This window comes from Toxorhynchites rutilus, chromosome 2 (assembly GCF_029784135.1).
Source record: "Toxorhynchites rutilus septentrionalis strain SRP chromosome 2, ASM2978413v1, whole genome shotgun sequence".
Classification (NCBI taxonomy): Eukaryota; Metazoa; Arthropoda; class Insecta; order Diptera; family Culicidae; genus Toxorhynchites; species Toxorhynchites rutilus.
Window position 1 is genome coordinate 152,564,717 of NC_073745.1, and position 27,595 is coordinate 152,592,311.

At 35.9% G+C, this 27,595-nt stretch overlaps 2 protein-coding genes across 2 annotated transcripts in view; one reads left to right on the plus strand and one right to left on the minus strand.

Annotated features, from left to right (window-relative positions):
* Positions 1 to 14,095, plus strand: part of LOC129766241 (uncharacterized) — a 30,259-nt gene extending 16,164 nt beyond the window's left edge. Inside the window, exon 3 of the mRNA XM_055766757.1 lies at positions 12,070 to 14,095. Within this exon, the coding sequence (XP_055622732.1) occupies positions 12,070 to 14,095 (2,026 nt within the window). The remainder of the gene's footprint in view (positions 1 to 12,069) is intronic.
* Positions 14,096 to 17,155: 3,060 nt separating this feature from the next.
* Positions 17,156 to 19,530, minus strand: LOC129768057 (uncharacterized). The gene is made up of 3 exons (XM_055769438.1): positions 18,952 to 19,530; positions 18,634 to 18,892; positions 17,156 to 18,574 (listed from the first exon to the last, which is right to left on the minus strand). The coding sequence occupies exons 1-3, from the start codon at positions 19,488 to 19,490 to the stop codon at positions 18,278 to 18,280; spliced, it is 1,095 nt and encodes a 364-aa protein (XP_055625413.1). The 5' UTR covers positions 19,491 to 19,530; the 3' UTR covers positions 17,156 to 18,277.
* Between the last annotated feature and the right edge of the window lie 8,065 nt (positions 19,531 to 27,595).

Sequence of the window (27,595 nt, forward strand, 5' to 3'; positions counted from 1 at the left end):
ACCAACAATTTTATATTCAAATGAAATATTTTTTTCTACCATACAAGAAGTGGGACTCAACAATTTTCATATAACTTTTTTATAAGCATCAGTTGGATTCAACTCCGCCAGCCTTTTAAAAAAAATTATATGCTGACGGTTCCAAGTCCGTGAGGGAGGAGGAAATTCAACAATACTTCATAAAAGAATTTAATGCTTTGGAATCAAGGAAGTTCAAAATGGAGAAAAGTAAATAAATGAAAGTATTGTTTTAATTTACCAACCTGTCAACACTCATTATTGAATATTTGCAGGAACTATTGTAGCTTCTCTGGAAGCTAACTTTTTTATGATGTTGAAACAAGAAGGTAAATTTCACACTTAAAATTAGAGATTATTGTATTATTATTATTTTAGATGGAACGTATATTCCGTTACTCAATTATAACCCAATTATATATACTATCCGGTTGCATAATGAGTATTGGAAAAAAAACCTTCCATTAAAACAAAATAAATCATAACACAACAACTAAACATCATTCATTACTGTCATGTCAGAAATATTATTAAAATGAATGAAATAAAAGAGTTACAGTATCAAGAGGCTATTCTAGTCTGGAAATTTGAAAAATATAAAAATATCTTTTATTTTTGAAGTTTAGCTAGTTTTTTTTGCAAATCCCGTTATTTATCGAGTAATAGCCATTTTATTGATGAGGTATATAATCTAGTAGGGCCTTGAATCCAAACTTGAAGCACGTTTTTTTTTTTAAACAGACGTACACGATATCTCAAGTTCTACAGAATCAATCAATTGCAAATGAATGTGAATGTGTGATGTAAATAATTATTTATACATCCCTCTATCGCATAAACCAAAGAAAAATTAAATTTTTTTTATTTTATTATTTTCGAAAAAAAAATTGTCGTAAAAACGTTCAAAAATGCAAATTATTTTATCAAATGGCCACCATTTGGTCAAAACTGATTTTTTTTATTTGTCCGAGGTTCATACGATAGCGGTATCTTTACTGATTCATAATTATTTCGATTTTTATGTTTAAGATAAGCAGAAAGACTGAAATCGCGTTCGCCATGGCATAACTTATTTTTAAACCCCCTCACAACACCAGCTTGTAACTACTTTAATTTCGAATTTCCCGTTAAGTTCTCGTTGTATTGTCAGAAGATAAATAAAGAATTAATGAAATAATTGATGGTGAAAATATTCTTTGTTTTCTTTGTTCAGAAACTCGAGTCCTAGAATCCTAGATCCTTAATCCTAGAATCCTAGTATCCTTAATTTATTATCAGTACTCAACAATAAACTAGTTGTATATTATAATGAAAGAATAATAAATTTTCAACAGTAGTAAATATTACTGCAAAGGACTTAAAGATGAACTAGTTAACTATTGTTTTCCTTTGCCACTTCGTTGAAACAGTCCCAAAACGTGTCGTGAGCTTCGCATGTTACGTATGATTCTTTCTCTTTCCGTTTAACAGGTGTTGAAGACGGCAATGAGATGTTACTCTTAAAAGATTCGTAGCAAAATATTTCTGTATTATCCATTTAGATTTTTTGTCAGGCTGTCTCCGTTTGGATATCTTCCATAGCACATCGGATCTAAAAATGTTGCAATATGGTTATTTAGAAATTCTGTGTTACATCAAATTGCATCACGGAAAAAACGCTGTAGAAATTCTACCAGTAGACCGATCCTTTTGAAAATTTTAGACAATAAAATAAAAACTATTAAACAACTTTTGGCATTTTCTTTTTATTCATACTTCGAGCCCAAGCTCGTATGCTCGCACCTTCCTCTTTACCCCGTCCATAAGGTTCTGTACAACGTCAGGTTGTAGTTTTTTTTTGAACAGAAATCCATTTTCTCTTGAAGCCTGCCTCCGATTTGACAACTTTTGGGTTCTTCCGGAGGGCCTGCTTCATAATCGCCCAATATTTCTCTCCGGCTCCGGCGCGTTGGGGATTTCATTTCTAGGCAATGCGACTTCGTCACGTCTAAACTGCTTAACTACGGCGCTTGTGATCTTTTTCACTGACGGAGCATCCATTTTTGCCGTTCTTCACCTTCCGGTCGATGGTTAGGTTCTCGAAGTATCGTTTTAGTACTCTGCTGACCGTGGATTGGACGATTCCCAGCATCTTACCGATGTCCCGATGTGACAACTCCGGATTCTCGAAATGAGTGCGCTGGATTAATTCACGAGGCTCTTTTTCGTTCGACGACATTTTTCCAAATTTACGAAAAATTGACAGTGAAGCATGGCCAACGTGATCTATACACTCTTATCTGATTATAAGCGAAAGCTGAAGATATAATTCCTAAAAATTAAATTTCTACAGCGTTTTTTCCGTGATGCAATTTGATGTGACACACCCTTTAATTAGTGAGCGTGTCGCTTTAATGTGTAGTGAAGTAAGTCTCCCTCTCTCGGCTTAGCTTCCTTGAAGTCGGTTATAATGTTTTTTCAATCTTGAATGAAAATAATTAATTGATATTCTTCGTTCACTCAAAATTCCAAATCCAAAATGGAAACACACACATATCCAAACAAATTGCATTATTATGTTATTTTAAAAAACATTGAGATTCTTTGTAGGAAACTTGGTGCACTATTAGATATTATATCTACTCTAAGCGAAAAAAATAATATACGTTCATGATTTTTATGTGCCTGTGTTTATGATATGTTCTGTAAAATTCAAATCTGTAAAATTTTATTACACTGCTTTTATTTACGCGACTGATGCGTGTGCGCAAAAAAAGGCATAATAACAGAATGCCCCTTCACCGGCGCGCGCTCGTCAGATCACGTATTTTCAAGAAAATCGCGAATTTTGAGAGAATCGCGTAGATAAAATCACGGGAAAAATCGCGTAAAAAGAACACAGTTTATACTTATTTATAGAGCCATTCCATGCCAAACTGATAAAGTGGGTCTTAGATTTTAGTGAAAAGTGGTAGTTTTGTTCTTTTTCGCAAAACAATAGACCCATATTTTTCATTTTTTTTAATTAAGATAACCATTTCCATTGCAGGGTTGTCCGAAAAATCTATTTTTCCTCTTTTTTCCAAGATTGACTTTTTTTTTTTAAATTCATATCTTTCTAATCACAGAATCGATTCAAATGATCGACACATCAAATTAAAGCTAATTATCTACTTACACTTGCAAATGTTTTCATAATTATTGATCGTATTCGTTTTTTTATAGTATACATAGTCTCGGGACCAAAAGCTGAGGTTTTTTTACATAGTATGTCCAAAAAGAGAGGTGAGAAGCGTTTTTTTCGTTATTATATTAGGAAAGTTAACCGATGGTCCGAAAAATAAAATTTTACCCTTTTTTCCAAAATGCCTTTTTTCAAAGATTAATAACTTCTGAACTATTGGACCAATTCCGATGATCGACATTTAAAACAGCAGCCAATGTGCTAACCTTTTTTGAAAAAAATAATACACTTGCAAGAAAAATGGATTTTTCATGTCTGTCCACTAAGCTATCACTATCAATGCATCTCAACTATGAAAAATCATAACTCAAAACCGAAATACACCACCTTTCTGATTTTTGAATATGTTATATAAAAGCTCATCTTTCAAGAAAAAATATTTAAAAAAATATATATCGTCTGTGGTCCCGAAACAATATCAACTATAAAAAAAAAAACAAATACAATCAATAATTATGAAAACAAAGTTCCATTTTTTGCAAATGCAATATTTTAAATATTATTTCAAAAGTTATGAATTTTTGAAAAAAGTAATTTTTGGAAAAAATGGTTAAAACTGGATTTTTTTGAACCACCCTAAAATGGAAATGGGCACCCTGATGAAAAAATAGGAAAATACGGGTTTCATATTTTATGACAAGGAACAAAACTACAATTTTTCTCGAAAATCTGAGAATCTGATCTACTATATCGATTTGGCATGGAATGGCTATTTTCTTTGATCCTCCTCGGCTTGTAGGATTACGACTACTAACACGGTATCTCCCTTAACTTCTGAATAACTTTTCTGATATTCTTAAATTGATTATTGGGAGGCGATCTGGCGTAGTGGTAACATCCATGCCTCTCACGCTAAAGGTCACGAGTTCAATTCTCACTCCCGACATTCTTCCAAAAATGGAAGTAAAAAGTGACGAACCAGCCAAATGAGTTGAAAATCACTATAATACAGATAAAAAAAAAAAAATTGATTATTGTACACATTTTGGCCTATAACATTTCTCAGACCCTTTTCCGATCAATGAAAATATGGTTGAAGATAGATAAAAATATTCTCTATCGAATGAGTACTATCTCAAACATGTGTATTGGATCCTTTCTAATAACTTTTGACGTAGGATTACGTCTTTCGGGAACATATTGGGGTACAAATTGAAAATCGAAAATCGAGCACATCGTGAAAATTGTCCAAAAATGTTCATTTAATGATGAATTGATGAAATTTTTGCGTCAATCGATTTCGGCACTCCATAACAATTGTTTATATTGAAGAAAATAATATATGTCATGAAACTAACTATCGAACAATTGAAAAATCTCAACCCCTATCCTAACGAAATATATCATTGTTCCCACCGAAATGTGTTCCCTAACAGAGACATCAAAACCAAGCTGCCTGGATCAAATCGACATTGTTAACACATGAAAGTAGGGGGAGCTTTTACTCCCACAGAAATGTGTTCCCTAACAGATACTTCAAAACCAAGCTGCCTGGGAGGAAATCGGCTTTGCAAATACATGAAAGTAGGGGAAAAGTTTGTTCCTAACGAAATGTATTCTCTAACAGAGCCATCAAAACCAAGCTGCCTGGAGGAAATCGGCATTGCAAATACATGAAAGTAGGGGGAGCTTTTGTTTCCACCGAAATGTGTTCCCTAACAGAGACATTAAAACCAAGCTGCCTGGGGGAAATCGACATTGCAAATACATGAAAGTAGGGGAAGAGTTTGTTCCTAACGAAATGTATTCTCTAACAGAGCCATCAAAACCAAGCTGCCTGGAGGAAATCGGCATTGCAAATACATGAAAGTAGGGAAAGCTTATGTTCCCTAGCCCAACGGAATCCTACGTCAACTATGCGGTCGTGTCTCGGACACAACCCTCCTGTGACTTTTTTTCAATGTTCTTTAAATTAATTAATTTTCCCCATACAACTTGTACACAGTTTGGCATATAACATTTCTCAGACCCTTTTCTGATCAATGAAAATATGGTTGAAGATATATAAAAATATTCTCTATCGAATGAGTACTATCTCAAAAATGTGTAATTGGGCCTTCAAATAACTTTTTTACATTTTCTTTAAAATAATTCCCTTCATCCATACAACTTGTACGCATTTTCTCAAATTATTTTTTCTCCCATATAATTCGTACACGTTTTGGCCTATAACTTTTCTCAGACCCTTTTCCGATCAATGAAAATGTGGCTAAAGATAGATAAAAATGTTCTCTATCGAATGAATATTATCTCGAAAATGTGTATTGGGTCCTTTCTAATAACTTTTGACGTAGGATTACGTCTTTCGGGAACATATTGGGGTACAAATTGAAAATTGAAAATTGAGCACATCGTGAAAATTGTACAATTTCAAACGCTTATTACTCAGTCATTTCATGACGGATTGATGAAATTTTAGCGTCAATCGATTTCGACACTTCATAACAATTTTTTATATTGAAGAAAATAATATATGTCATGTAACTAACTATCGAACAATTGAAAAATCTCAACCCCTACCCTAACGGAGATACCCACTTCTGATTGATCGAACTTGACGATACATGCGGCGGGTCCCCAACAGACACATCAAAACCAAGCTGCCTGGGGGAAATCGGCATTGCAAATACATGATAGTAGGGGGAGTTTTTGTTCCTACCGAAATGTGTTCCCTAACAGAGACATCAAAACCAAGCTCTGCATATAGTATTAGGTGCTGTTAGTCCAATTGAAATTTGCATTGGGTTGAATAAACATTCAAAAAGCAAACATTATAAAAGAAAATTACCTTTCGCATTTCAAAAATGTTTTCTCTATATTGAAGTAACATGTTTTTACTGATGAGAAAAATTGATAGTTGTGTTCGGTATTGGTAATTATCTTATATTACATTGGTGAGTTTTTTTTTCTTTATTTCATCCATATATAACATATGAGTCATCTCGTCTAAGATCACAGGGGGTGGTTTTCATCATATCTCGTTCCACTTCGGACGCATCATCCAACGACTGTTTACCATCCTTTTGTCATCATCACTCGGTAAACACTGGTGGAGTGAACAAACAATATCCAACAACCAAACAAAACGACCATTTCAGGGCCACCAAATCATTATCAAAGTGTTTAACGATGTAATTATTCAAACATATACAAAATCAACAGATAGCCTGACGGAATCCTACGTCAACTATGCGGTCGTGTCTCGGACACAACCTCCTGTGACTTTTTTCAATGTTGTTTGAATTAATTAATTTCCCCCATGCAACTTGTACACATTTTGGCATATAACGTTTCTCAGACCCTTTTCCGATCAATGAAAATATTGGTTGAAGATAGATAAAAATGCTTGAAGATAGATAAAAATATTCTCTATCGAATGAGTACTATCTCAAACATGTGTATTGGATCCTTTCTAATAACTTTTTTTCAATGTTCTTTAAATTAATTAATTTTCCCCATACAACTTGTACACATTTTGGCATATAACATTTCTCAGACCCTTTTCCGATCAATGAAAATATGGTTGAAGATAGATAAAAATATTCTCTATCGAATGAGTACTATCTCAAAAATGTGTAATTGAGCCTTCAAATAACTTTTTTACATTTTCATTCAAATAATTCCCTTCGCCCATACAACTTGTACGCATTTTCTCAAATTATGTTTTCTCCCATATAGCTCGTACACGTTTTGGCCTATAACTTTTCTCAGACCCTTTTCCGATCAATGAAAATGTGGCTAAAGATAGATAAAAATGTTCTCTATCGAATGAATATTATCTCGAATATGTGTATTGGGTCTTTTCTAATAACTTTTTTCTATGTTGTTTGAATTAATTAATTTCCCCCATACAACTTGTACACATTTTGGCATATAACGTTTCTCAGACCCTTTTCCGATCAATGGTTGAAGATAGATAAAAATATTCTCTATCGAATGAGTACTATCTCAAAAATGTGTAATTGGGCCTTCAAATAACTTTTTTACATTTTCTTTAAAATAATTCCCTTCATGCATACAACTTGTACGCATTTTCTCAAATTATTTTTTCTCCCATATAGCTCGTACACGTTTTGGCCTATAACTTTTCTCAGACCCTTTTCCGATCAATGAAAATGTGGCTAAAGATAGATAAAAATGTTCTCTATCGAATGAATATTATCTCGAATATGTGTATTGGGTCTTTTCTAATAACTTTTTTCTATGTTGTTTGAATTAATTAATTTCCCCCATACAACTTGTACACATTTTGGCATATAACGTTTCTCAGACCCTTTTCCGATCAATGAAAATATGGTTGAAGATAGATAAAAATATTCTCTATCGAATGAGTACTATCTCAAAAATGTGTAATTGAGCCTTCAAATAACTTTTTTACATTTTCTTTAAAATAATTCCCTTCGCCCATACAACTTGTACGCATTTTCTCAAATTATTTTTTCTCCCATATGACTTCTACACGTTTTGGCCTATAACTTTTCTCAAACCCTTTTCCGATCAATGAAAATGTGGCTAAAGATAGATAAAAATGTTCTCTATCGAATGAATATTATCTCGAAAATGTGTATTGGGTCCTTTCTCATAACTTTTTTCAATGTTGTTTGAATTAATTAATTTCCCCCATACAACTTGGCCTATAACTTTCCTCAGACCCTTTTCCGATCAATGAAAGTAGGGGGCGGAAGATAGGTAAAATATTTCTCTATCGAATGAACATTGTTTCAAGAATGTGTTTTTGGGTGTTTCGAACAACTTTTTTTGATTTTCCGAAATTGGTACTCCTCAAATTATTGACTCATGTGCACGTTTTGATGTATAACTTCCTTCTGATACTTTGATGATGGGTTATGAAGATGCTAGAAGATAGATAACATATTTCTCTTTCGAATGAGTATATATCTAACGTTATTTATTCGATGAATGTTCAATTTATAATTATTAAAATAATTAATAACGAAAAACAAAATTATCGCATGTTGCATCCAACATATGACTTGTATGCGATTTTAGCCGCTGGATTTTGGCCGCTAACTTCACACAAGTAGGTATAACTTCCTTAGTTTTTTACTAGGATTCATGTCAGGAGATTGTGGAGGAATATCAATAGCTTTTGAGTAATTGTAATGTAACCATGTGCGAACTTCATATGTCTTGAGCTCTGGGTCATTGTCTTGGCAAAACTTGAATCCTCGATTCCATCACAATTTGTTGACACTTTGCTTCATATTTTCCTTCAAGATGTTCACGTAAACATTCTGATCCAATACACCATCGATGAAAACCAAATTGCTTATACATGCACCCTCATACCATGCCTCCACCACCACCATGTTTAAACGTTACTTTCAGATATTTTTTACGTTTAATTCATCGTTGGCCTCGTCCATACGAAACGATAACCATCGGAGCCAAAAATATCAAATTAGAACCCATCTACGGAAATAACATCTTGGCAGTAAGTAATGTGTTTCATGCTGTTTGGAATAATCAAATTGGAGTTACTGATTTTTTTTCTTCTAAGAAACGGTTTGTCCCTCTGTGCTCGGGCATTCAAGCTGCCATTCCTAGGCACATTACAAACTTTTTGTTTGCTAAATTTGGTTTTTATCGATGGTGTAATGGATCAGAAATGTTTTTAAGTGTCAACAAAATGTGATAGAATCGAGGATTCATGTTATGCCAGGACAATGACCCAGAGCTCAAGACATATAAAGTTCGTACATGGTTACATCACAATTGCTCAAAAGTTATTGATATTCCTCCACAATCTTCCAACAGCAATCTCAGTAAAAAACTGAGGAAGTTATTTATGTAGGAAATTTAGAAACCATTAAATTTCTTAAAAATAACGATTTTAAGAACCACTTGATGGAAAATTGATTAATATTCCTTCCGAACACACAACAAAAACTCGTAGATATGGCTAAAGACCGCTAAAAATAGTTGCAATGAACAAGGGATACTATACTAATGATGGAATTCGGAAATTGGCCAACCCCTTCGAAATTCAGTTGAGGTTTCAACCAGCGTGCGATTATGAGTTTGAGTCAATTTTCATACATTAGCTCACACATTCGCCAATTTCAGAAAAATAAAAACCATTATTCTGAAAACAGATAACAAATCTTTTAACTCTCATATGACACTATGATTTTATCTAAAATTGTTTTCGATTTTTGTTTTAATCGAGTCAAAAAATTAAAAAAAATCGTTTTTTTTGCATGTATTTTTCATTTTTTGGATATAAAAGAGGAATTTGATTTCTGATTCATCCCCTTAAAGTCAGAAAACACCTTTCTCACATGAAAAAAATAAATTTATCCAGATTCTCTCATAAGATGATAGACGATCATAATTGGCGCTGTCCACATACCATGTGGACAACTTTAGGGGGAGTAGGGGTTCCGAAAATGTCCACGCTTGTCCATGGTGAGGGGGGAGGGGGTATAGATTACATCCACGTGCACACTTATAAATATTTTAAAAAACAAATATATATCGGTATTCAACAATATATGAAAAATATTCTGCATTGCAAGAAAATTTATCCGTATTACTGCTGTCTGATAGTACTGCGCGGTGGAAATCCCATATTTCTTTATATCGTTGAAATTCTTTGCTGAAATTTGAATTCAGAGAGTATCGCACAGGAGCTGAGAGCGATCGATTTATTTTTATTGATTTTAAAGAGTCTTGTGTTATCATTATCGATCAGAATTGGGACGCTATTATCGGCAGGATTCAGATGCCACCAAAGCATGTTGGAATGTTGTAATTTTAAAAATACACGACATTGTTTTCGATGTTTCAATTCAGTTTCCGCTCCCAATGTTCGTTTATGTTATTCAAGAACTCGAACAACAAATTCAGTCACGGGGGCCTATATTTAGAGAAGTCTTCTTAGCAGTGATGCTCTTCTTCGTTGAATTATATTATTTTTTGGAATACGCTTCTAGTTATTGGGTAGTCCAGCAAGTTTGAGTGCGCAACTGATGATAATCGAATCGAGACCCTGATGAAGATAATCCTCGGTATACGAAACATCAATTAGCAGGTTCCTTACAAGTATCTATGTTCATGAGCACCTGGTGAAACTTGATTACGAACCGTTACAATGTATGAGTTCTACACCTTTTGACCGAAAACATAAAATGGATCGTATCTCCATCAACAACTCGCTTCATAAATGCAATGAAAACTCGCAGTTCGAAGCAAATAGTGTCAGGCGAAGAAAAATATTATCCTTTACAACAATGTTGAGCAAAAAATAAATCTTTGAGGTGAGCGAAATGAACCATCCTTAGATATCTCCAAACGATCTTCACCTGCAGAAAGTCATTCTTTGTGTCTAGTGGGATAGGAGAAAAATTCTGCATTATAAGCTTCTACCAAACAGCCAATCGATAAATTTCAACGAGCACTATTCGTAACTAAACGAATCAAAATCGTTAATCTAGAACACACGTTCAGAATTGGCAAAGGCGTCCTCTTCTGGAATAATGCCAAATATACAAGATCTGAAGAATTAATTCCATATCCTAAAGATAAAATTACTCCCTAAGGAAATAAAAGTTTCGGAAAACGAGCATGTGCAGGATTGGTGGACAAAAATTGGATGCTTAAAAAGAATTGACGGATCGCTTGCATTTTCGGCGCTTCGATGTCTGCTTTGTAACGTTCTCACACTTCGGTCATTGTCGAGCGATTTTTTTCTGAATATTAACAAAACAAGAATAAGCTTCGAAATCAGCTCAGCAACGATACGATGAACGCTTTTTTAAGATCAAAAAAATTGATTAAACATCGTGGCGGCAGCTCGAAAATTATAATAAATGACAATATGCAATCTAGATTCAAAAAAAAATATGTATAAGCATCATCAAACACACGAATGACTTGCAAATGTGAATGTAGTATTTGAAGTTAATAAATTAGTATTTTTTATGCTAACAAATTAGTTTTTTCTCTACGTCGAATATTATCGATGGTACAGATTTTCAGAAGAAAAAGTGCAGATGAGAAAGATTTTTAACCCCTCTGGTACAAATTAAAACGTGGCAACACTGCTTCAATCCTTTATAAGGCCGTGGCCCTATAAAGTGTATATTAACAAACGTAAGACATAGTCCTATAGAGGGGTAAAATGAAAATCTAGGCACGGAACATGTAGGAAAAAATGAATGATTTCGAACGCTTGTAGCTCGAGCATTTATTCCCTACGCATCTATCACAATGAATAACAATTTATTTTTCTGGAGATAAACAATTGAATAATTGTGAAATGTCAAGTATTGTCCAAACGCACTACAGTGATAGACATTCGTTTAGCCGAACTTGAAAAAAAACTTGAAACACTTACAAAACAACTAGGAATGTTCTTTTTATCGGGATACTTATTTGCTGTAGTGATAGTATATTTAAGTCACTTTTATTGAAAGGACATGCGTCACAATCACACACACAATGCGGCATCGGTGGATATAAACATTCAAACGTCGTTTTTTCCCGAGACATACGTTTAGCCGCAGGGCATAAAAATCGAGTTTTCGCATAATCACCAATCCTTTATTTGTGTTTTTATGAAAAAATAATTGGGAATGTTCAATTTACAAGATAAATATTAGATGTGCAACGTAAGAAGTTGGTCAGATTAGTGATTCACGTAGAATTTAAAGGAATGGCGAAAGGTATTCGATTGACGGAAAGGGGGGGGGGGGGGTAAATAATAAAGATATTCAGTGAACAAAAGTTTTCTAATCGCTCGAACGTAACAAAAATTGGTCTATTTGGGTCAAAAATTGGGAGAAAGTCAATGCTTCACCTTCTAGCAATTGCTGCTCATCCTCTTTTTTGTTCGATGCCTCTACATTGGATCCGGGACAACCAGTAACAGGTATTGAGGAAGTTCCCTCGCCACCCGACCCAGTCGTGCCCTTTATCAACATCTGCCATCACCATTGTCCCGGTCCTGTGGTCGGTGTTGGTCCAGGGAGCTTCCGGCCTGTAAGTTCAGGCGAGTATACTGATAATTCTGAACTTTCGGCACCTGAAATCCCTTCGATTTCCAGTTCCTGCGATCGACGTTCCTCGAACCTCCGGATTTATTATCAAAATGTGCGTGGATTGAGGACCAAAATAGATGCTTTCTTCTTGTCTGTTTCCGAAGAAGAGTTTGATTTGATTGTCCTGACTGAAACATGGCTGAATGATCGCATTTTCTCAACGCAGCTTTTTGGACCTTCGTACGCCGTATACCGAACCGATAGAAGTCATCTGAATAGTCATAAATCTCGTGGTGGAGGAGTACTGATTGCTATCACGAGGCGACTAACCAGTTATCTTGATCCTGCCCATATTTCTCTCCTACTTGAGCAACTGTGGGTTTTGGTGGAAGTTAATCACAACACTATAAGTATCGGCGTTATTTATCTCCCGCCTAACAGGAAAAACGATAGTACGGCGATCGACGAACACGTGGAATCCATTGGTTCAGTTTCAGCTCGTTTGAAAGTTCACTCTCCTGCTCTTCTGTTCGGTGACTATAATCAAGCAGGTTTGCAGTGGTGTTTCCCCGAAAGTAGTACACCAGTCATCGATCCATTGACATCGCATATATCCGAGGCCCGCTGTGCTCTCCTGGACGGATTCAACCTTCACGGTTTTTCTCAAGCCAACACACATCTGAATAGAAATGGTAGATTACTGGACCTTGTCCTGACCAATGATGCTGCATTACCCATTTCTTCGATTGCTTTGGCGGCTGATCCCCTAATTGATCTCGATGCTGATCACCCTGCTCTCGTCACGTTAATAAGCTTGCACACTCCGATCGTTTATGTTGCACCATCTGAACAAACATCTCTGAACTTCCGTCGAGCCAACTACGCTTTATTGAGTGATGAACTCGCCAATATTGACTGGAATTTCATCGAATCTACCGATAGTGTCAATGTCGCAGTGGAGTACTTCTATACAGCAGTAGTGGATGCTATCTTTCGTGTTGTTCCTGCTCGACGACCACCTCATAATCCACCTTGGTCCAATCGCCGCTTACGCGAGCTGAAGCGAAAAAGATCAACCGCTCTGCGAAGTTACAGTAACTGCCGGTCATCTTACTTCAAACGACAGTTCAATTTGGCCAGTCGTTGTTACCGTCAATATAACCGTTTTCTCTATAATCGGTACGTAAAACGAACGGAAGCGAATCTACGCACCAACCCTCGTGGGTTTTGGTCATTTGTGAATACCAAACGAAAAGATGCTGGACTGCCTTGTTCTATGTTTTTTGGAAATAGCACGGCTAATAATGATCCTGAGAAATGCAATTTGTTTGCACGTCATTTCAAACGAGTGTTCAACAATTCCTCAACCTCTGCTATGCAAGTTGCAGAAGCTACCAGCGGACTGCCTTGTGATGAATTCAACTTCGACATTCCTCACTTTACAGAAGAGATGATGAAAACCGCAATGCGTAAATTAACGCTCTCGTATGCCGCTGGGCCCGACGGAATACCCTCAGCAGTCTTGAAGCTTTGTGCAGATGTTCTTTGCTCTCCGTTAACAACGATATTCAATCTGTCGGTTCAGCAAAGCGAATTTCCAACCCGTTGGAAATTTTCATATATGTTTCCGGTGCATAAAAAAGGCGACAAACGCGATGTTGGTAATTACCGCGGTATCACGTCCTTGTGCGCATGTTCTAAGCTGTTCGAGATAATAGTAAATGGATCTTTGTTTGCTTGTTGCAAATACTATATCGACACACAACAGCACGGTTTCTACCCAAAGCGATCGGTATCCACCAACTTGGTGCAGTTCACATCGTTTTGTTTACGAAGTATGGACTCGGGATGACAAGTTGATGCTGCATACATGGATTTGAAAGCTGCTTTCGATTCAGTGAACCACGAAATTCTCCTCGCTAAACTGGATAAACTCGGTGTTTCATCAAGAAGTGTTAATTGGTTCAGATCCTACTTATTAGATCGCTCAGTTCGGATCAAGATTGGCCTCTCAGAATCGGAGACGTTTTCCAACAATTCTGGAGTCCCGCAAGGCAGTAACCTCGGGCCGCTATTATTTTCATTATTTTTGAATGATGTTTCGTTGCTGATACCTCCGGAATGCCGTTTCTTTTTTGCTGACGATGCAAAAATATTCAAATTAGTCAAATGCCATTCGGACTGCCAGGATCTGCAAACTTTGGTATGTACCTTTGCAGATTGGTGTTCCAGAAACATGCTGAGTGTCAGTGTCGAAAAATGTAACGTGATCTCCTATCACCGCAAAAATCAACCGATCATCCATGACTACATCCTGTTTGGTTGTCATCTTGACCGAGTACAACACCTCAAGGATCTCGGAGTTATCCTGGATAGCGGACTTTCGTTTCGCAATCACTATCACGATATTGTTGCCAGAGCCAATCGCCAATTGGGCTTTATATTCAAAATTGCCGACGAATTTCGCGACCCACTGTGTCTCCGATCCCTGTACTTTTCACTTGTCCGATCAATATTGGAATCAAACTCAGTAGTATGGTGCCCCTATCACACCAGATGGATCGCCCGTATTGAAGCTATTCAAAAGAAGTTCGTCAGATACGCCCTCCGATTTCTTCGTTGGCGCGATCCTCGGAACCTGCCACCCTACGAGGATCGTTGTCGTCTGTTGAATATTCAACCACTTGAAGTTAGACGCATAGTCGCTCAAGCTACATTTGCTGGGAAAATATTCTCAGGAGACATTGACTGCCCACCACTGCTGGCTCAACTGAACATGTACGTGCCTGAAAGACCATTACGCCAACGTGATTTTCTGCTGTTGGATCCACGAAGCAGAAATTATGGGTTGCATGAGCCCATCCGTTCGATCTGTCAGCATTTCAACGACAATTTCAATCTCTTCGATTTTAATATTTCTGCCAACAATTTCCGACAACGGCTTCTCGACCTATTTCGTACTGCTGGCCAACTAAGATTAGCATAAGTTTTTTATTCATTGAGACAACAATTGTCAGTTGAATTGAGAAATAAATACAAATACAAATACAAATAAAAATACAAATACAAATACAAATACAAATACAAATACAAATACAAATACAAATACAAATACTCAGATATCATCGGTTGACATGCAGTATTATGAACTAGTCCTTCTAATACTTTCGCCACGCAACATAGAATGGAAACGCCTCGATAATTTTCAACGGCATGATTAGAGCCTGATTTGAAAGTCGGACATATTGAAGCGGTTTTCCATTGATGCGGAAAAGTGTTGTGCAGATTTGCCAATCCTTCCGGGGAATCAGTGCTACTGTCCTCAAAAGTCATCTCGGCTGGGAATCGATTTGAATGCTTTCGATTGTGGATAAACGTCCAAAAATAGGAGTGGTTTCGCATCGCAGTCGTCTCCAGGTGGGCAATGATAAGGTTTGAAGTTCGTGCTTGGAAGTAACGATTAGAGAATTGCGGACAGCGTTACGAAGGTGCTGCCGATCAGATGTCCACCAAGCGTACTTGTAGGAGCGTCTCGTGAATCGTTTACGTGGACCATGCTCATTCAGGACTGCATTCAGAGAGTCGTAGAATATGCGTACCATCTCGTCAGTATCCTTGCTGAGAAACAACGAAGCCCAGTCGATAGTAGAGACAACTCTATTAAGTTTTATTAAGTAAAGTTGCAGCGTCGAAAATCAAAGTCGTCGGTTTGAATTGTGTTCCCCGGAGCTTGCAGAAAGTTGTCGTTTACGTCAATGCGAAGAACTAACGGCATGTGGTGACTCTCGATTCTAAGTAGGGCATAATTTGTGAATTGTTTGTTTGGGAATAATGTTTTTGGGAGCGTTGGATATGTAATTTTGCTAATAGGCACCGAAAAACTATTCAGATATTCTGTAAGTTATTTTTTTTTTTTTTTTTTTTATCTGTATTATAGTGATTTTCAACTCATTTGGCTGGTTCGTCACTTTTACTTCCATTTTAGGAAGAATGTCGGGAGTGAGAATTGAACTCGTGACCTTTAGCGTGAGAGGCATGGATGTTACCACTACGCCAGATCGCCTCCGCCTGTAAGTTATTTCAATTGAAAGCCTTTGTTGTAATTCTACGTCTCTTAGTCTATGTCTATTTCTATGACTCCAACCTGATATGCCAATCTTCCTAATTTTTCAGGATTTCCCAGACTTTTTGACACGTTTCTGATGTCCTGACAAACATTCAATTTTGTCTGATTTTTACAAAATGATCCTGGTTCTCCAGGTTCCTTGGTTTAGCAGTCTGTTTTGAGGAAACGCCTTCCGGTCCAGGTATGGGCAAAATCGCATCGAAATTCGTTCAACAACACTCATTCACAGATAAAACTCACCCTTCTATTCTCCGTTTATGCCTCACTTTATTTGAGACAGGAAACATTCACCTATCCTCTTCGCAAAGTTCATTCTCGACTAGAACGGAGAAATACTGTCTCGATTCCTCTCTTCTATTCTCAGAAATTTTTTCATTCCCTCATTTGCCTCTCGGAATGATGGTGATAGAATCAAACTGGAAACTTTTGCTTGAGCCAGCGAGTGTCTCTGTAAAATCATTCGTTTTTCACTCAAATAGCAATCATTGAGCCTCTATCGCGGCAGTAAAATATAGGTAGATAGTTGAAATCGAGTTGTTTCCTGTGCACTATTGCAATGACATTTTTTTGTTTCTAGTATGAAACGATCTAAGCCAACGCAAAAGACCATATTAACGCAAGTTATTGGTGAGCGGGAAGGTAGATTTATGTGCACTTGAATGCTGACAAGGAAAAGAGTACAAGGGAAAATAAAATCATACATACACGCAGATTCAATCTATTTTGACTCACTTGTTATTTTGTTTCATGCGATCCTTCCAAAGGAATATTCATTTATTGAATGTTGTTTTCCACTCTTTGTTTTGTTATGTTTTCTATCAGTCCCGAATGAAGATGGTCGGGGAGTGTAAAATGATTCATCGTGCAATCTCACGATTGTTTGCTGCATTCTTTTCGCCATGATTATTCCAAGCAGATACAAGAATGATCTATAATCAAGTGTGGAGAAATGAGGAATGAACTTTTCCATACTTGTTCCGTTCTGCATGTATGTGTGACTTACAACGCAATGTTTCGCTTGTTTTCAAATTGTTACTCTAGTTGCTTCATATAGTCGGTACAATTGAGGGAGCACAAATCGGACCAATTCAAACATGGAACTAACGCGTTTAGATAATGCTTGACATTTCATAATTATTTAATTGTTCATCTCAAGAGAAATAAAATTTAAAATAAATGCGTAGAAATATTTCCTATCCGTTGATGCAAACAGCTTTGCCATCTATTAATAAATACTCGAGTTATAAGCATTCAAAATCTTTCTTTATGTAAGTGTTTTGATTTTTGTTTTACCCCCATATATTCCTGTAAGTCATCGGTACAATGAAAACAATGAATTTTAGGTTCAGCTATCAGCTACATGTACGCATAAAAAATTGTAGGAACAAATATAGATATAGGGTGATATCTAATACAATCAATCGCTTACAATCACTCCACAAGATATCTGGGTTGTTAACATTTATTGGATTCGCATCATTATCCATGATTAATTGAAAACCCTTGCATCATAAAATATATCGTAAAAAACTTATTGTCTGCTAAAATTTCAAATTCTCCTTGGTTATTCTATTATTTAAACCATTTCTTCTATTCAATCAGTTTTTATCTGCCTCCAACAAATGACAGATTAAATAAAAATATCGTAAGGCTATGAAGTTTGTTTCAATTTCTTAATTCTTCTGTAGTGCTTCTCATCTGGAATGTTTGAAAACAGTTTTTTTAGAGTTTCATGCACCTGTGAAATACATACTTTATACAGCTAACACCGTTTATAGCTACCAGCTCGCGCGAGCGAAAAACACTTAACATAATAAAACACTTAACATAATCCATCCCTACTAGACCGAGATCTTTTTCTCAAATGAAAATCACTTTATGATAATACCGTTGTTTTGTGTAAAATAATCATAGTTTTGCATAAGTCGATTCATGAGCCACGTGATTCCGACTGATGTCAGCTACACTTTTGCAGCCCGCTAATGCCATCGCAACGTCCAACTCCTTCCTCAAGATATCTAAAATATGTTCCACTCCTTGTTGACCATCAACCGCTAACCCCCAAAGCGTCGGTCTTCCCAAGAATACCATCTTGGCGCCCAGGGCGAGAGCCTTGAAAATGTCGGTTCCCTCTGTGACACCACCATCCATAACGATCGTTGTTCGATCACCAACAGCAGCAACTACTTCCGGTAGGGCTTCAATCTACAATTGGTACAAACATAAGCGAATAATACACTCAATCGATCATTTGTAACAAATACCGATGCCGGCACCGAATCGATCTGTCGCGCACCGTGATTGGACACCCAGATACCATGAACACCCATATCAACCGCTATGATGGCATCTTCTCTAGTCAAAATTCCTTTCACTATAACCGGCAATTTTGTAAAGTTCAATAACCATTTCACATCTTCCCATGACAGAGTTGGATCCAGTTGCTGCGTGACGTACTCATTGATTCCTGAGCCACCCTTGCTTTGGACACTTGTTGCTAAGTGACCTTCGAAGTTTGCTAATCTAGAATTAAAATGCAATCAATTTAGAATAATATATTTATCCACCATATACCTCCTTACGTCAGATGTGGGGCAAGAGAAAACTTATTTCGCATATCTGATCTTCTCAGACCAAACATCGGTGCGTCAACTGTCAGCACAATGGCTTTGAATCCAGCTTTCTCCGCTCGACGAACCAAACTTTCGGTCAGTTTCCGATCCTTGTATATGTACAACTGGAACCACTTCGGTGAATTGGGTGCCCCAGCTGCAATCTCTTCGATAGAGCTGGTGGCGATGGTGCTCAGTGTGAATCCAGCCCCGCGACTGGCAGCGGCTTTCGCATTGGCAACTTCGCCCTCGGGATGAGCCATCCTCTGCATGGCCATCGGTGATATTCCGAAAGGCACCGCATACCGCTGCCCGAACAGATTCGCAGTCATATCACGCGAGGCGCTGCTGTTCAACATACGCGGTCTGATGCGCAAACGATCGAAGCAAATTCGGTTCAGTTTCAGCGATAGCTCATCCCCAGCTCCACTCCGGAAATATCCCAGCGCGATCGGTGGTATTATATCACATGCTCGCTTTTCATAATCCTTCAATGAAACCAACGCCATTGTTTTTTAAAGTACCGTCTCGGAAAAAGATTGAACTTAAACTAATACACGGAGTGCAATTTTTCTCCTCCCCACCAGTTCGATGCGTACAGATGGCTTCGTTTATTATGTTAAGAGATAACGGTAATTTGTCTAGGTGATAAGCCGCGGGCCCTATTTGTGTGGCTTGACAGGCGTAATAATCAGCGAATTGCTACTTCATTAATGAATGAAATGTTAATGTAGTTCATGGATGTTTTTGCTTGAACTATCCATATAATTTTGACACATCAAAACGAATTCATATGTAAAATTAAACGAGCTATTCGCATGTATAAAATATGATAATTACCAGATATCAAAAATTAAAAAAAAATTAGATAACTAATCTTTACTGAATTTCTACACATTTGTACACTTTTGTGTCTGTGTTTTGTTATGTTTGATATCTACCATGAAGCGCGTTAGTCTCAAACGAATGTCGGCTACTCATGTATCAAACAGGGACGGAACACAAATGGCACGACAATTATTGCTCGTATTCCGGATTAAAATACTTAAAATAGTTTTTCACTCATGTTGCGGTGAAACATTCCGCTCAAAGACCCCTTGTACAGCCATAAAGTAAATACGGCAGAATAGGTAGACGTAGATAACGTATGGGAGAATTGTCAATAGATAAGAGCAAGAAATCAAAAAATAGAATTGTTATCATTTGATGAAAAGCGTGAATTCGAATCTTTGAGGTGAATTAAATTATATTTCCTGATTATTAGACATACTAAACTTACAGCTGATTTCAGACAAAATCAACTAAAATTTATATTTAATTTGGAAACTGATAGAGAATGTATGATCTATGAATGAGACTAATTGTGAGTAATTTATTGATATAACCTGAATTTTGTACTCAATATTAAAATAAACCTTCCAGCTTTGAGCTAATCTCACCTAAAAAGAAACGAGTAGCTTCAAGGAACTCAGAAAGAAAAGTTCAAACAACAACTCATATGCTTGCTAGTTTGTGATCTAGTTCTTTTGTCGCAGGACTGCATCTTTCAAGAAAGGTGCCGAATCACGTTTTAATGAAACAAAGGTAACGTTAATAACTATTTTCACTGTGAACGATTTCTGAGGATTTGCATAGCAATAGAATCGAAAATTCTCTGAGATACGTTGATATGTTATACCTTACATTTCCCTAATCCCTAAATGGTTTGAATTAATGAAAATTGGAAGCATTTTCCAATACATCTGCCTGCAGCATTGCAATTTACGTACCCATACGAATATGGAAAAGTATCCTTGGAAGACTACTTTGGAATATAGACATATAGATCAATCGATAGGAAATATTAGGTTGGGGAAAAAGTTATCCATTATTTTCAAGGTAGTTGGTTTTAGTGATCAATATCTCGCGAAATATTGATCCTACTAATTTAATTTAATTTAAACTCGTTGTAACGGTGACATTTCACTAGAAAAAAATCTTCGACCGTTGTGACGAAAACCAGTGGGCATCCAGCTTAAGCCACAGGCTATCACGATGCGGACAGTCAATCGATCCATCTGACAGATCAACTGGTCAGATGGAGAAGAAGAAATATAAATAATTCGAGGGGTTGTATCCGAGACACAACTGCTCAGGACGTAGGACTACGTAACCTTTTTTGTGAAATTTGTTGGTTTATCATTTCGGATATTATTTGCGAATACGACGAAAATTCATAAATAACACTTTAGTAAAAAGTTCCGGGGACCCTGAGAAGGTTTAATGTCTTGGGTGGTTTTGCAGAATCATTTCTAAAAGCAACGATTATTTCTTACCAATGCACGCATTGCACCGGGTATTAAACGAGAGGCATCTTCCGTTCAACAAGCATCAAACACGCGCACATAGTTGCAGCGATAAAAATGAAACATGAAACGCGAGAATGACCGTTTATGAAATATCGATTCTCGGTTCTCGGTCAAAACCGTCAACAGAACCGTATTGCATCAGAACAGAGTCGATGCGCACGAGAGCAAATACGGATGGCAACTAAAAGTATCGAAGGTGTGCTATTCACATGTACAGCTAGCGTTCACAGCTCGAAGAGAAACATAAAACACAAAACGAGCAGAATAAGCGACCTTTGCTAATTCGGGCGCAGAAAGATTCTGAAAATTTTCCTCAGAGGAGATGCAATACTTATAGGCTAGCAACAGCTCGCTTGCTTTTATTCTCCTTTCGCTATCTCTCTTCGTTGTTTCTATTCTTCTTCTTCTTCTTCTTTTCCTTTATTTACGGAGACATTACATCCAACGATTCATTCGTCTCCGACTATTCCTATTCTGGCGGCTGCATAAGTTGCTCGTTATTGACAGCTCTGTTCGGAAAAGCACTCAAATGGACAGAACAAATGTATGGGGAAATGGGAATGCTTCCAATTTTTATCAATTTAAACCATATACAGACTATGGGATTGTAATATATAACATATCAAACAAATCCATTGGTATGCAAATCGTGAAAACCCGTTCGCCGCAAAAATAGTTATTAACATTAACTTTATTTCATAAAAACGTGACCTGTTTTCTGATTTGGCACCCTTAATGTAAGACGTAGTCCTACGTCAAAAAAAAAAAAAAAGATATAAACAAACCAATAGCGAAGTGGTACCATTGAATATTCTATGAGAAATTTTTTGCAAATAAGTTACAAAAATCAAATTGAAAAATCTCAGGGGTTTTCGTAGCCTAATTGGTTGCGTGTCCGCTACTAAGCGAACGATCATGAGCTCATAACTCAGGGCCCCTCTACTGACCATCTTTGTGTGTTATTCTAGCAACAATCATCATGTGAAGGTAATCCCAGTCCCTTACCGCTCACATTTTCGGTCTGCTGTATCGGTTATTGGAACTATTAATAACTCAACAAAGGAAGCCTCATATCAACAGTCCCGCTGTGAACAGCCCAACTGTGAACATTCGAACAATAGCAATATTCTTACGCCGGAAAAGGCGACATGTGTTGTGCATCGATAGAATAGGAATTCTCTTACGTCTAAACGACTACTGTGTTATAGATAAACACAAATGTTTATCGATAGATTGCGCGATACTCTTACGCCATAGAAAGGTAACAGTGTAGTATACGACAAAAGTTATCTTAGGATAAAAATGTACACGAATGAATTCGGCTCTGTTACAGCTGAATTGCTAAATTAGCCTAATATAATAAAATTGTGTTGGGATAAAAAAAAATTTAACAATCTAATACGTGATCTCCATAATCCAGAACAAATCGTGGAAGTAAGGCTATTGGAAACAAGATTAATTAGGTTTATTACAAATTTATTTTCATTAGTTTGAAACTATCCTGCGAAAATTGGAATCAGCCTGCCAAATTATTGTAGCACGAGGACATGGAAAGAAACTATTAAATGTAAGCTAGACTTGGAATCACATTAATCACGAGAATTTAAAACTGACCAAAAAGTATAATACACAGTTTAAGCTGCTACTAAAAACTGCTCCAAAATTGTGGTGCATTTTCCGAACAAACTCAAAATTTAATGTACGGATCAATCCTCAAACACCATGGTGAAGCCTGGGAATTTCACATTGACCCCCTGCAGTGCTTGTTCCAATACATCGGAGTTTATTGAAGACATGGTGGGATGTGATGCGTGCGATGGCTGGTTCCACTGCCGATGTGTGGGAACTAAGCCAGTCAGACGTCCCAGAAGATAATGAATTGTCAGCTTCATACCAAGGAGAAGTAGTAAGTTCTAACAATTTGGATGGCTCGTCATACCAAGTAGTAGATAATGAACCAACTTCCTCGCTTCAACAACTAGATGTAGTTGAAATTTTGATATACTGTCAAAATTTGAACCGTATGAAAAGTCCACTTAAAATTAAATAAATCCAATATATATATATATATATATATATATATATATATATATATATATATATATATATATATTTAATATTCTGAATTCTTCTTTCTCGATAATTATGGCAACAGAGACAAGTTGGGATGATAGTGTTAGAAGCAAGGAAGTATTCGGAAATCGTTTTAATGTTTTCAGAGCCGTAATCTTCACAAATCCCATGAAAAATCGGGAGGCGGCGTCCTTATTGATATTAATTCATTGATAAATTCAGAACATATTCCAACAACAGAATTCGACGAGTTTGAGCAAGTGTGGGTCAAAGCACTTATTGCGGGAAAGATACATACATTTGCATCTGTTTACTTCCTCCCTGATCGTGCTCAAATTAGTTGTTATGAGAAATTCTCTGTAGGTTTTAATTTTGTACATGTACATATGTTTATGTTTCTATAAATTGTTAATTACAAAGTAGTTTGTAGTAGCCATTTAAGCATTAAGTTTTCTGTTCCATTACATACAGTATTGCAAATTACACAGTAGTAGCCATTTAGGCGTAAGGGTATTCTTTCTATTCTTCCATTGTTCAGCAGACCGGACAGCGGAGACAGTTGATATTGATCATTGTTGGGTTATTTATAGAACAGCAGCCCGATGTGTCTTGCAGAGCAGAGCAGTTGTATGGATGAATCGATCTTATTTCGACGGTGGATCGATTTCCATCACTGATGAGGGTTGCGTGGACGTAGTTAATCTATAACAACACAAAGATGGTCAATTGAGAGCCCTGAGTTTGAACTCACGATCGATCGCTTGGTAAGCGAACGCGTAACCAAGTGGCTATGAAGACCCCCTATCACTGTTGTTTGTGATAATAAGACTCTGCAATTTATGTTTGATAAAATATTCGGTCTTGGATTGAATCAAATAAATAATGTTCATAATCGACAGAAATGCTTCTTAAACTTCTTGTTGACAAATATGACCGAAGATTTTTGTGTGACTGAATCATTAGATCCGCTTTGGAAAAAATGAAGCTTTCCACACAGCTATCGAATATTTAGAGATAACACCCGAAACCCATTTGATTATGAGTTCGAGGAAGTCTCTGATTACACTGAAGCAAATTACCAGTCAATTAGGTGTAAGCTTCACTATATCAATTGGCAGGATTTATTTAGGAGTGTGGAAAACATTGAAGTAGCAGTGACGACTTTTTACTCGATGATCAATAAAATTATAGAGGAGGAGATACCAACAAAACGGAAAAGGAGAAATATGAACACAAAATATCCGATTTGGTTTAATCAAAACATAAAGAATCTAAAAAATAAAAAATAGAAGGCACATAAAATTTATATACTAGCTGACCCGGCAAACTTCGTCCCGCCTAAAATTTGTTTTTTGTTATCAATACCTTCAAACATTCACGTTTTCTACTAAGCGCAAGTTCATGGGTCAAATCGCAGAATTGTTCATTGATTGATCTTCTAATCGACCCCGTTGAATTTACCTTTCACTATAAAATTCCTAGTACTTCTACCAAAACTCAACATTATAATATCAGATTATTTTCTGATACAATTCTCGTTCAAGATTTTTCAACCACTTGCAAATAACATGTTTCTCCGTTACATGGAATAAATGTTTGATACAGAAAATATGGTAGAAAAACACAGCCCTAAATCTGGCAATTCCTTCTTCGAATTTTGCTCTTATCAACATATTCGACAATTCATTTTTATTGGTATAGATAGAAGAAGATAAAGATATTTCGTTAGCGCAAACATCAAATGGACTAACAACGCTTGTCACCATGTAATTGTAGAACAAAAGGGAATTTAATTTTCCGAATTTTCCCTTTTTCTTTCAGACTTTTCCGAAAATTTTTAGTTGCCATGTTTGATTGGAATATTTTTGGTTGAAATATGTGTAACATTTTTATGGGACCCCCTCTCCATTCCAGAGGAGGGAGAGGTGTCATACCATCATAGGAACATTTCTTATACCAAAAAACCCCCTTAGAGAGGGGGGAGGAGTGTCTAACATTTATTGCACCCTAAAACCTCCATATGCCTAATTTGATTTCATTTGCTTGACTAATTCTCGAGTAATGCAGAAATTTGTGTTTCATTTGTATGGCAGCCCTCCTTAGAGAGGGGGGTGAAGTGTCTAATCACCATAGAAACATTTATTGCACAATAAAACCTCCATATGCCTGATTTGGTTTCATTTGCTTGATTAATTCTCGAGTAATGTGGAAAGGGCCTGGCCGGGTAAGGAAGTAAAAAGTGCCCCCAAACCAAATCACTAGCCGTATGGCAAATATTGTAAAGGATATTAAATAAGAAATTTTGGCGGTTTATTTGAACCCCTATCTGGTTTGACGTAGGATCTATAGTGAAAAACGTACTTTTCGTTAATTTCACGCCATCCTCAAAAGATCCGAGATAAAAATTTGAAAAAAATACTGAATGTGCATCTTACTACGATGTATCAAAAAAAATTATCAAAAAAAAATTTCATCAAAAATTTTAGTACTAAAAAAAATAATGAAATCTTGAAAATTTTTTTTTTGGGATTTAGAGATTCAGTACTACTCTAATTCATATTTTAATGTGTTTCTACGGCTTTTCTAGATATGTGTGATTTTTTTCAGATTTTTTTCAGTGTTGCGCGGTATCAAAAAATTTTTTTTTTATGTTTCCAAAGAGTGGTTAGGTAAGGGAGTAAAAAGTGCCCCCAAACCAAATCACTAGCTGTATGGCAAATATTGTAAAGGATGTTAAATAAGAAATTTTGGTGGTTTATTTGAACCCCTATGTGGTTTGACGTAGGATCTATAGTGAAAAACGTACTTTTTCGTTTATTTCACGCCATCCTCAATAGATCTGAGATAAAAATTTGAAAAAAATACTGAATGTACATCCTACCATGGTGTATCAAGAAAAATTATCAAAAAAAATTTCATCAAAAATTTTTGTACTAAAAAAATATTAAAATTTTGAAAATTTTTTTTTTGGATTTAGAGATTCAGTACTACTCTAATTCATATTCAAATGTACTCTTACGGCTTTTCTAGATTTATAAATATCTTCAAACTGTTTTTTTTTTCAAATATCTAATACTAAAAATAAAATGAAAAAAAATACACAGTACAAAAAAATGTTATAGATTTTCTGGCATTTCGAAATTTTGAAAAAAAAAATATAACTTTGAGACCCACTCCTGCTCAAATTTTTATTTAAATGCGTTCGTATGTGTCTTTTTTCTACATGTGGCGTAATTTTTCCTGAATTTTTAAGAGCATTGTGTGACACAAAATAATTTTCTTCATCGTCTGCATTATTATTTTTATTTTTTTGAAATCGATTATTTTATTGTATTCGTGGTTTTCAATTGAAAGATTAAAATAAAAAAACAAATCGAATTTGTGGTCTCAAAGTTATATTTTTTTTCAAAATTTCGAAATGCCAGAAAATCTATAACATTTTTTTGTACTGTGTATTTTTCTTTTTTATTATTTTATTTTTATTATTAGATATTTAAAAAAAAACAGCTTGACGATATTTATCAATCTAGAAAAGCCGTAAGAGCACATTTAAATATGAATTAGAGTAGTATTGAATCTCTAAATCCCAAAAAAAAATTTTCAAATTTTCATAATTTTTTTTTAATACTAAAATTTTTGATGAATTATTTTTTTGATAATTTTTCTTGATACACCGTGGTAAGATGCACATTCAGTATTTTTTTCAAATTTTTATCTCGGATCTATTGAGGATGGCGTGAAATGCACGAAAAAGTACGTTTGTCACTATAGATCCTACGTCAAACCACATAGGGGTTCAAATAAACCGCCAAAATTTCTTATTTAATATCCTTTACAATATTTGCCATACAGCTAGTGATTTGGTTTGGGGGCACTTTTTACTCCCTTACCTAACCACTCTTTGGAAACATAAAAAAAAAATTTTTTGATACCGCGCAACACTGAAAAAAATCTGAAAAAAATCACACATATCTAGAAAAGCCGTAGAAACACATTAAAATATGAATTAGAGTAGTACTGAATCTCTAAATCCCAAAAAAAAAATTTTCAAGATTTCATTATTTTTTTTAGTACTAAAATTTTTGATGAAATTTTTTTTTGATAATTTTTTTTGATACATCGTAGTAAGATGCACATTCAGTATTTTTTTCAAATTTTTATCTCGGATCTTTTGAGGATGGCGTGAAATTAAC

Coding starts and splice junctions, on each gene's coding strand:
- LOC129768057 (XM_055769438.1), bottom strand. CDS start 19,490: ATGGCGTTGGTTTCATTGAAGGATTATGAAAAGCGAGCATGTGATATA. Junction 18,893..18,951: donor TCTCTTGCCCCACATCTGAC/GTAAGGAGGTAT, acceptor TTTTAATTCTAG/ATTAGCAAACTTCGAAGGTC. Junction 18,575..18,633: donor TCGATTCGGTGCCGGCATCG/GTATTTGTTACA, acceptor TACCAATTGTAG/ATTGAAGCCCTACCGGAAGT.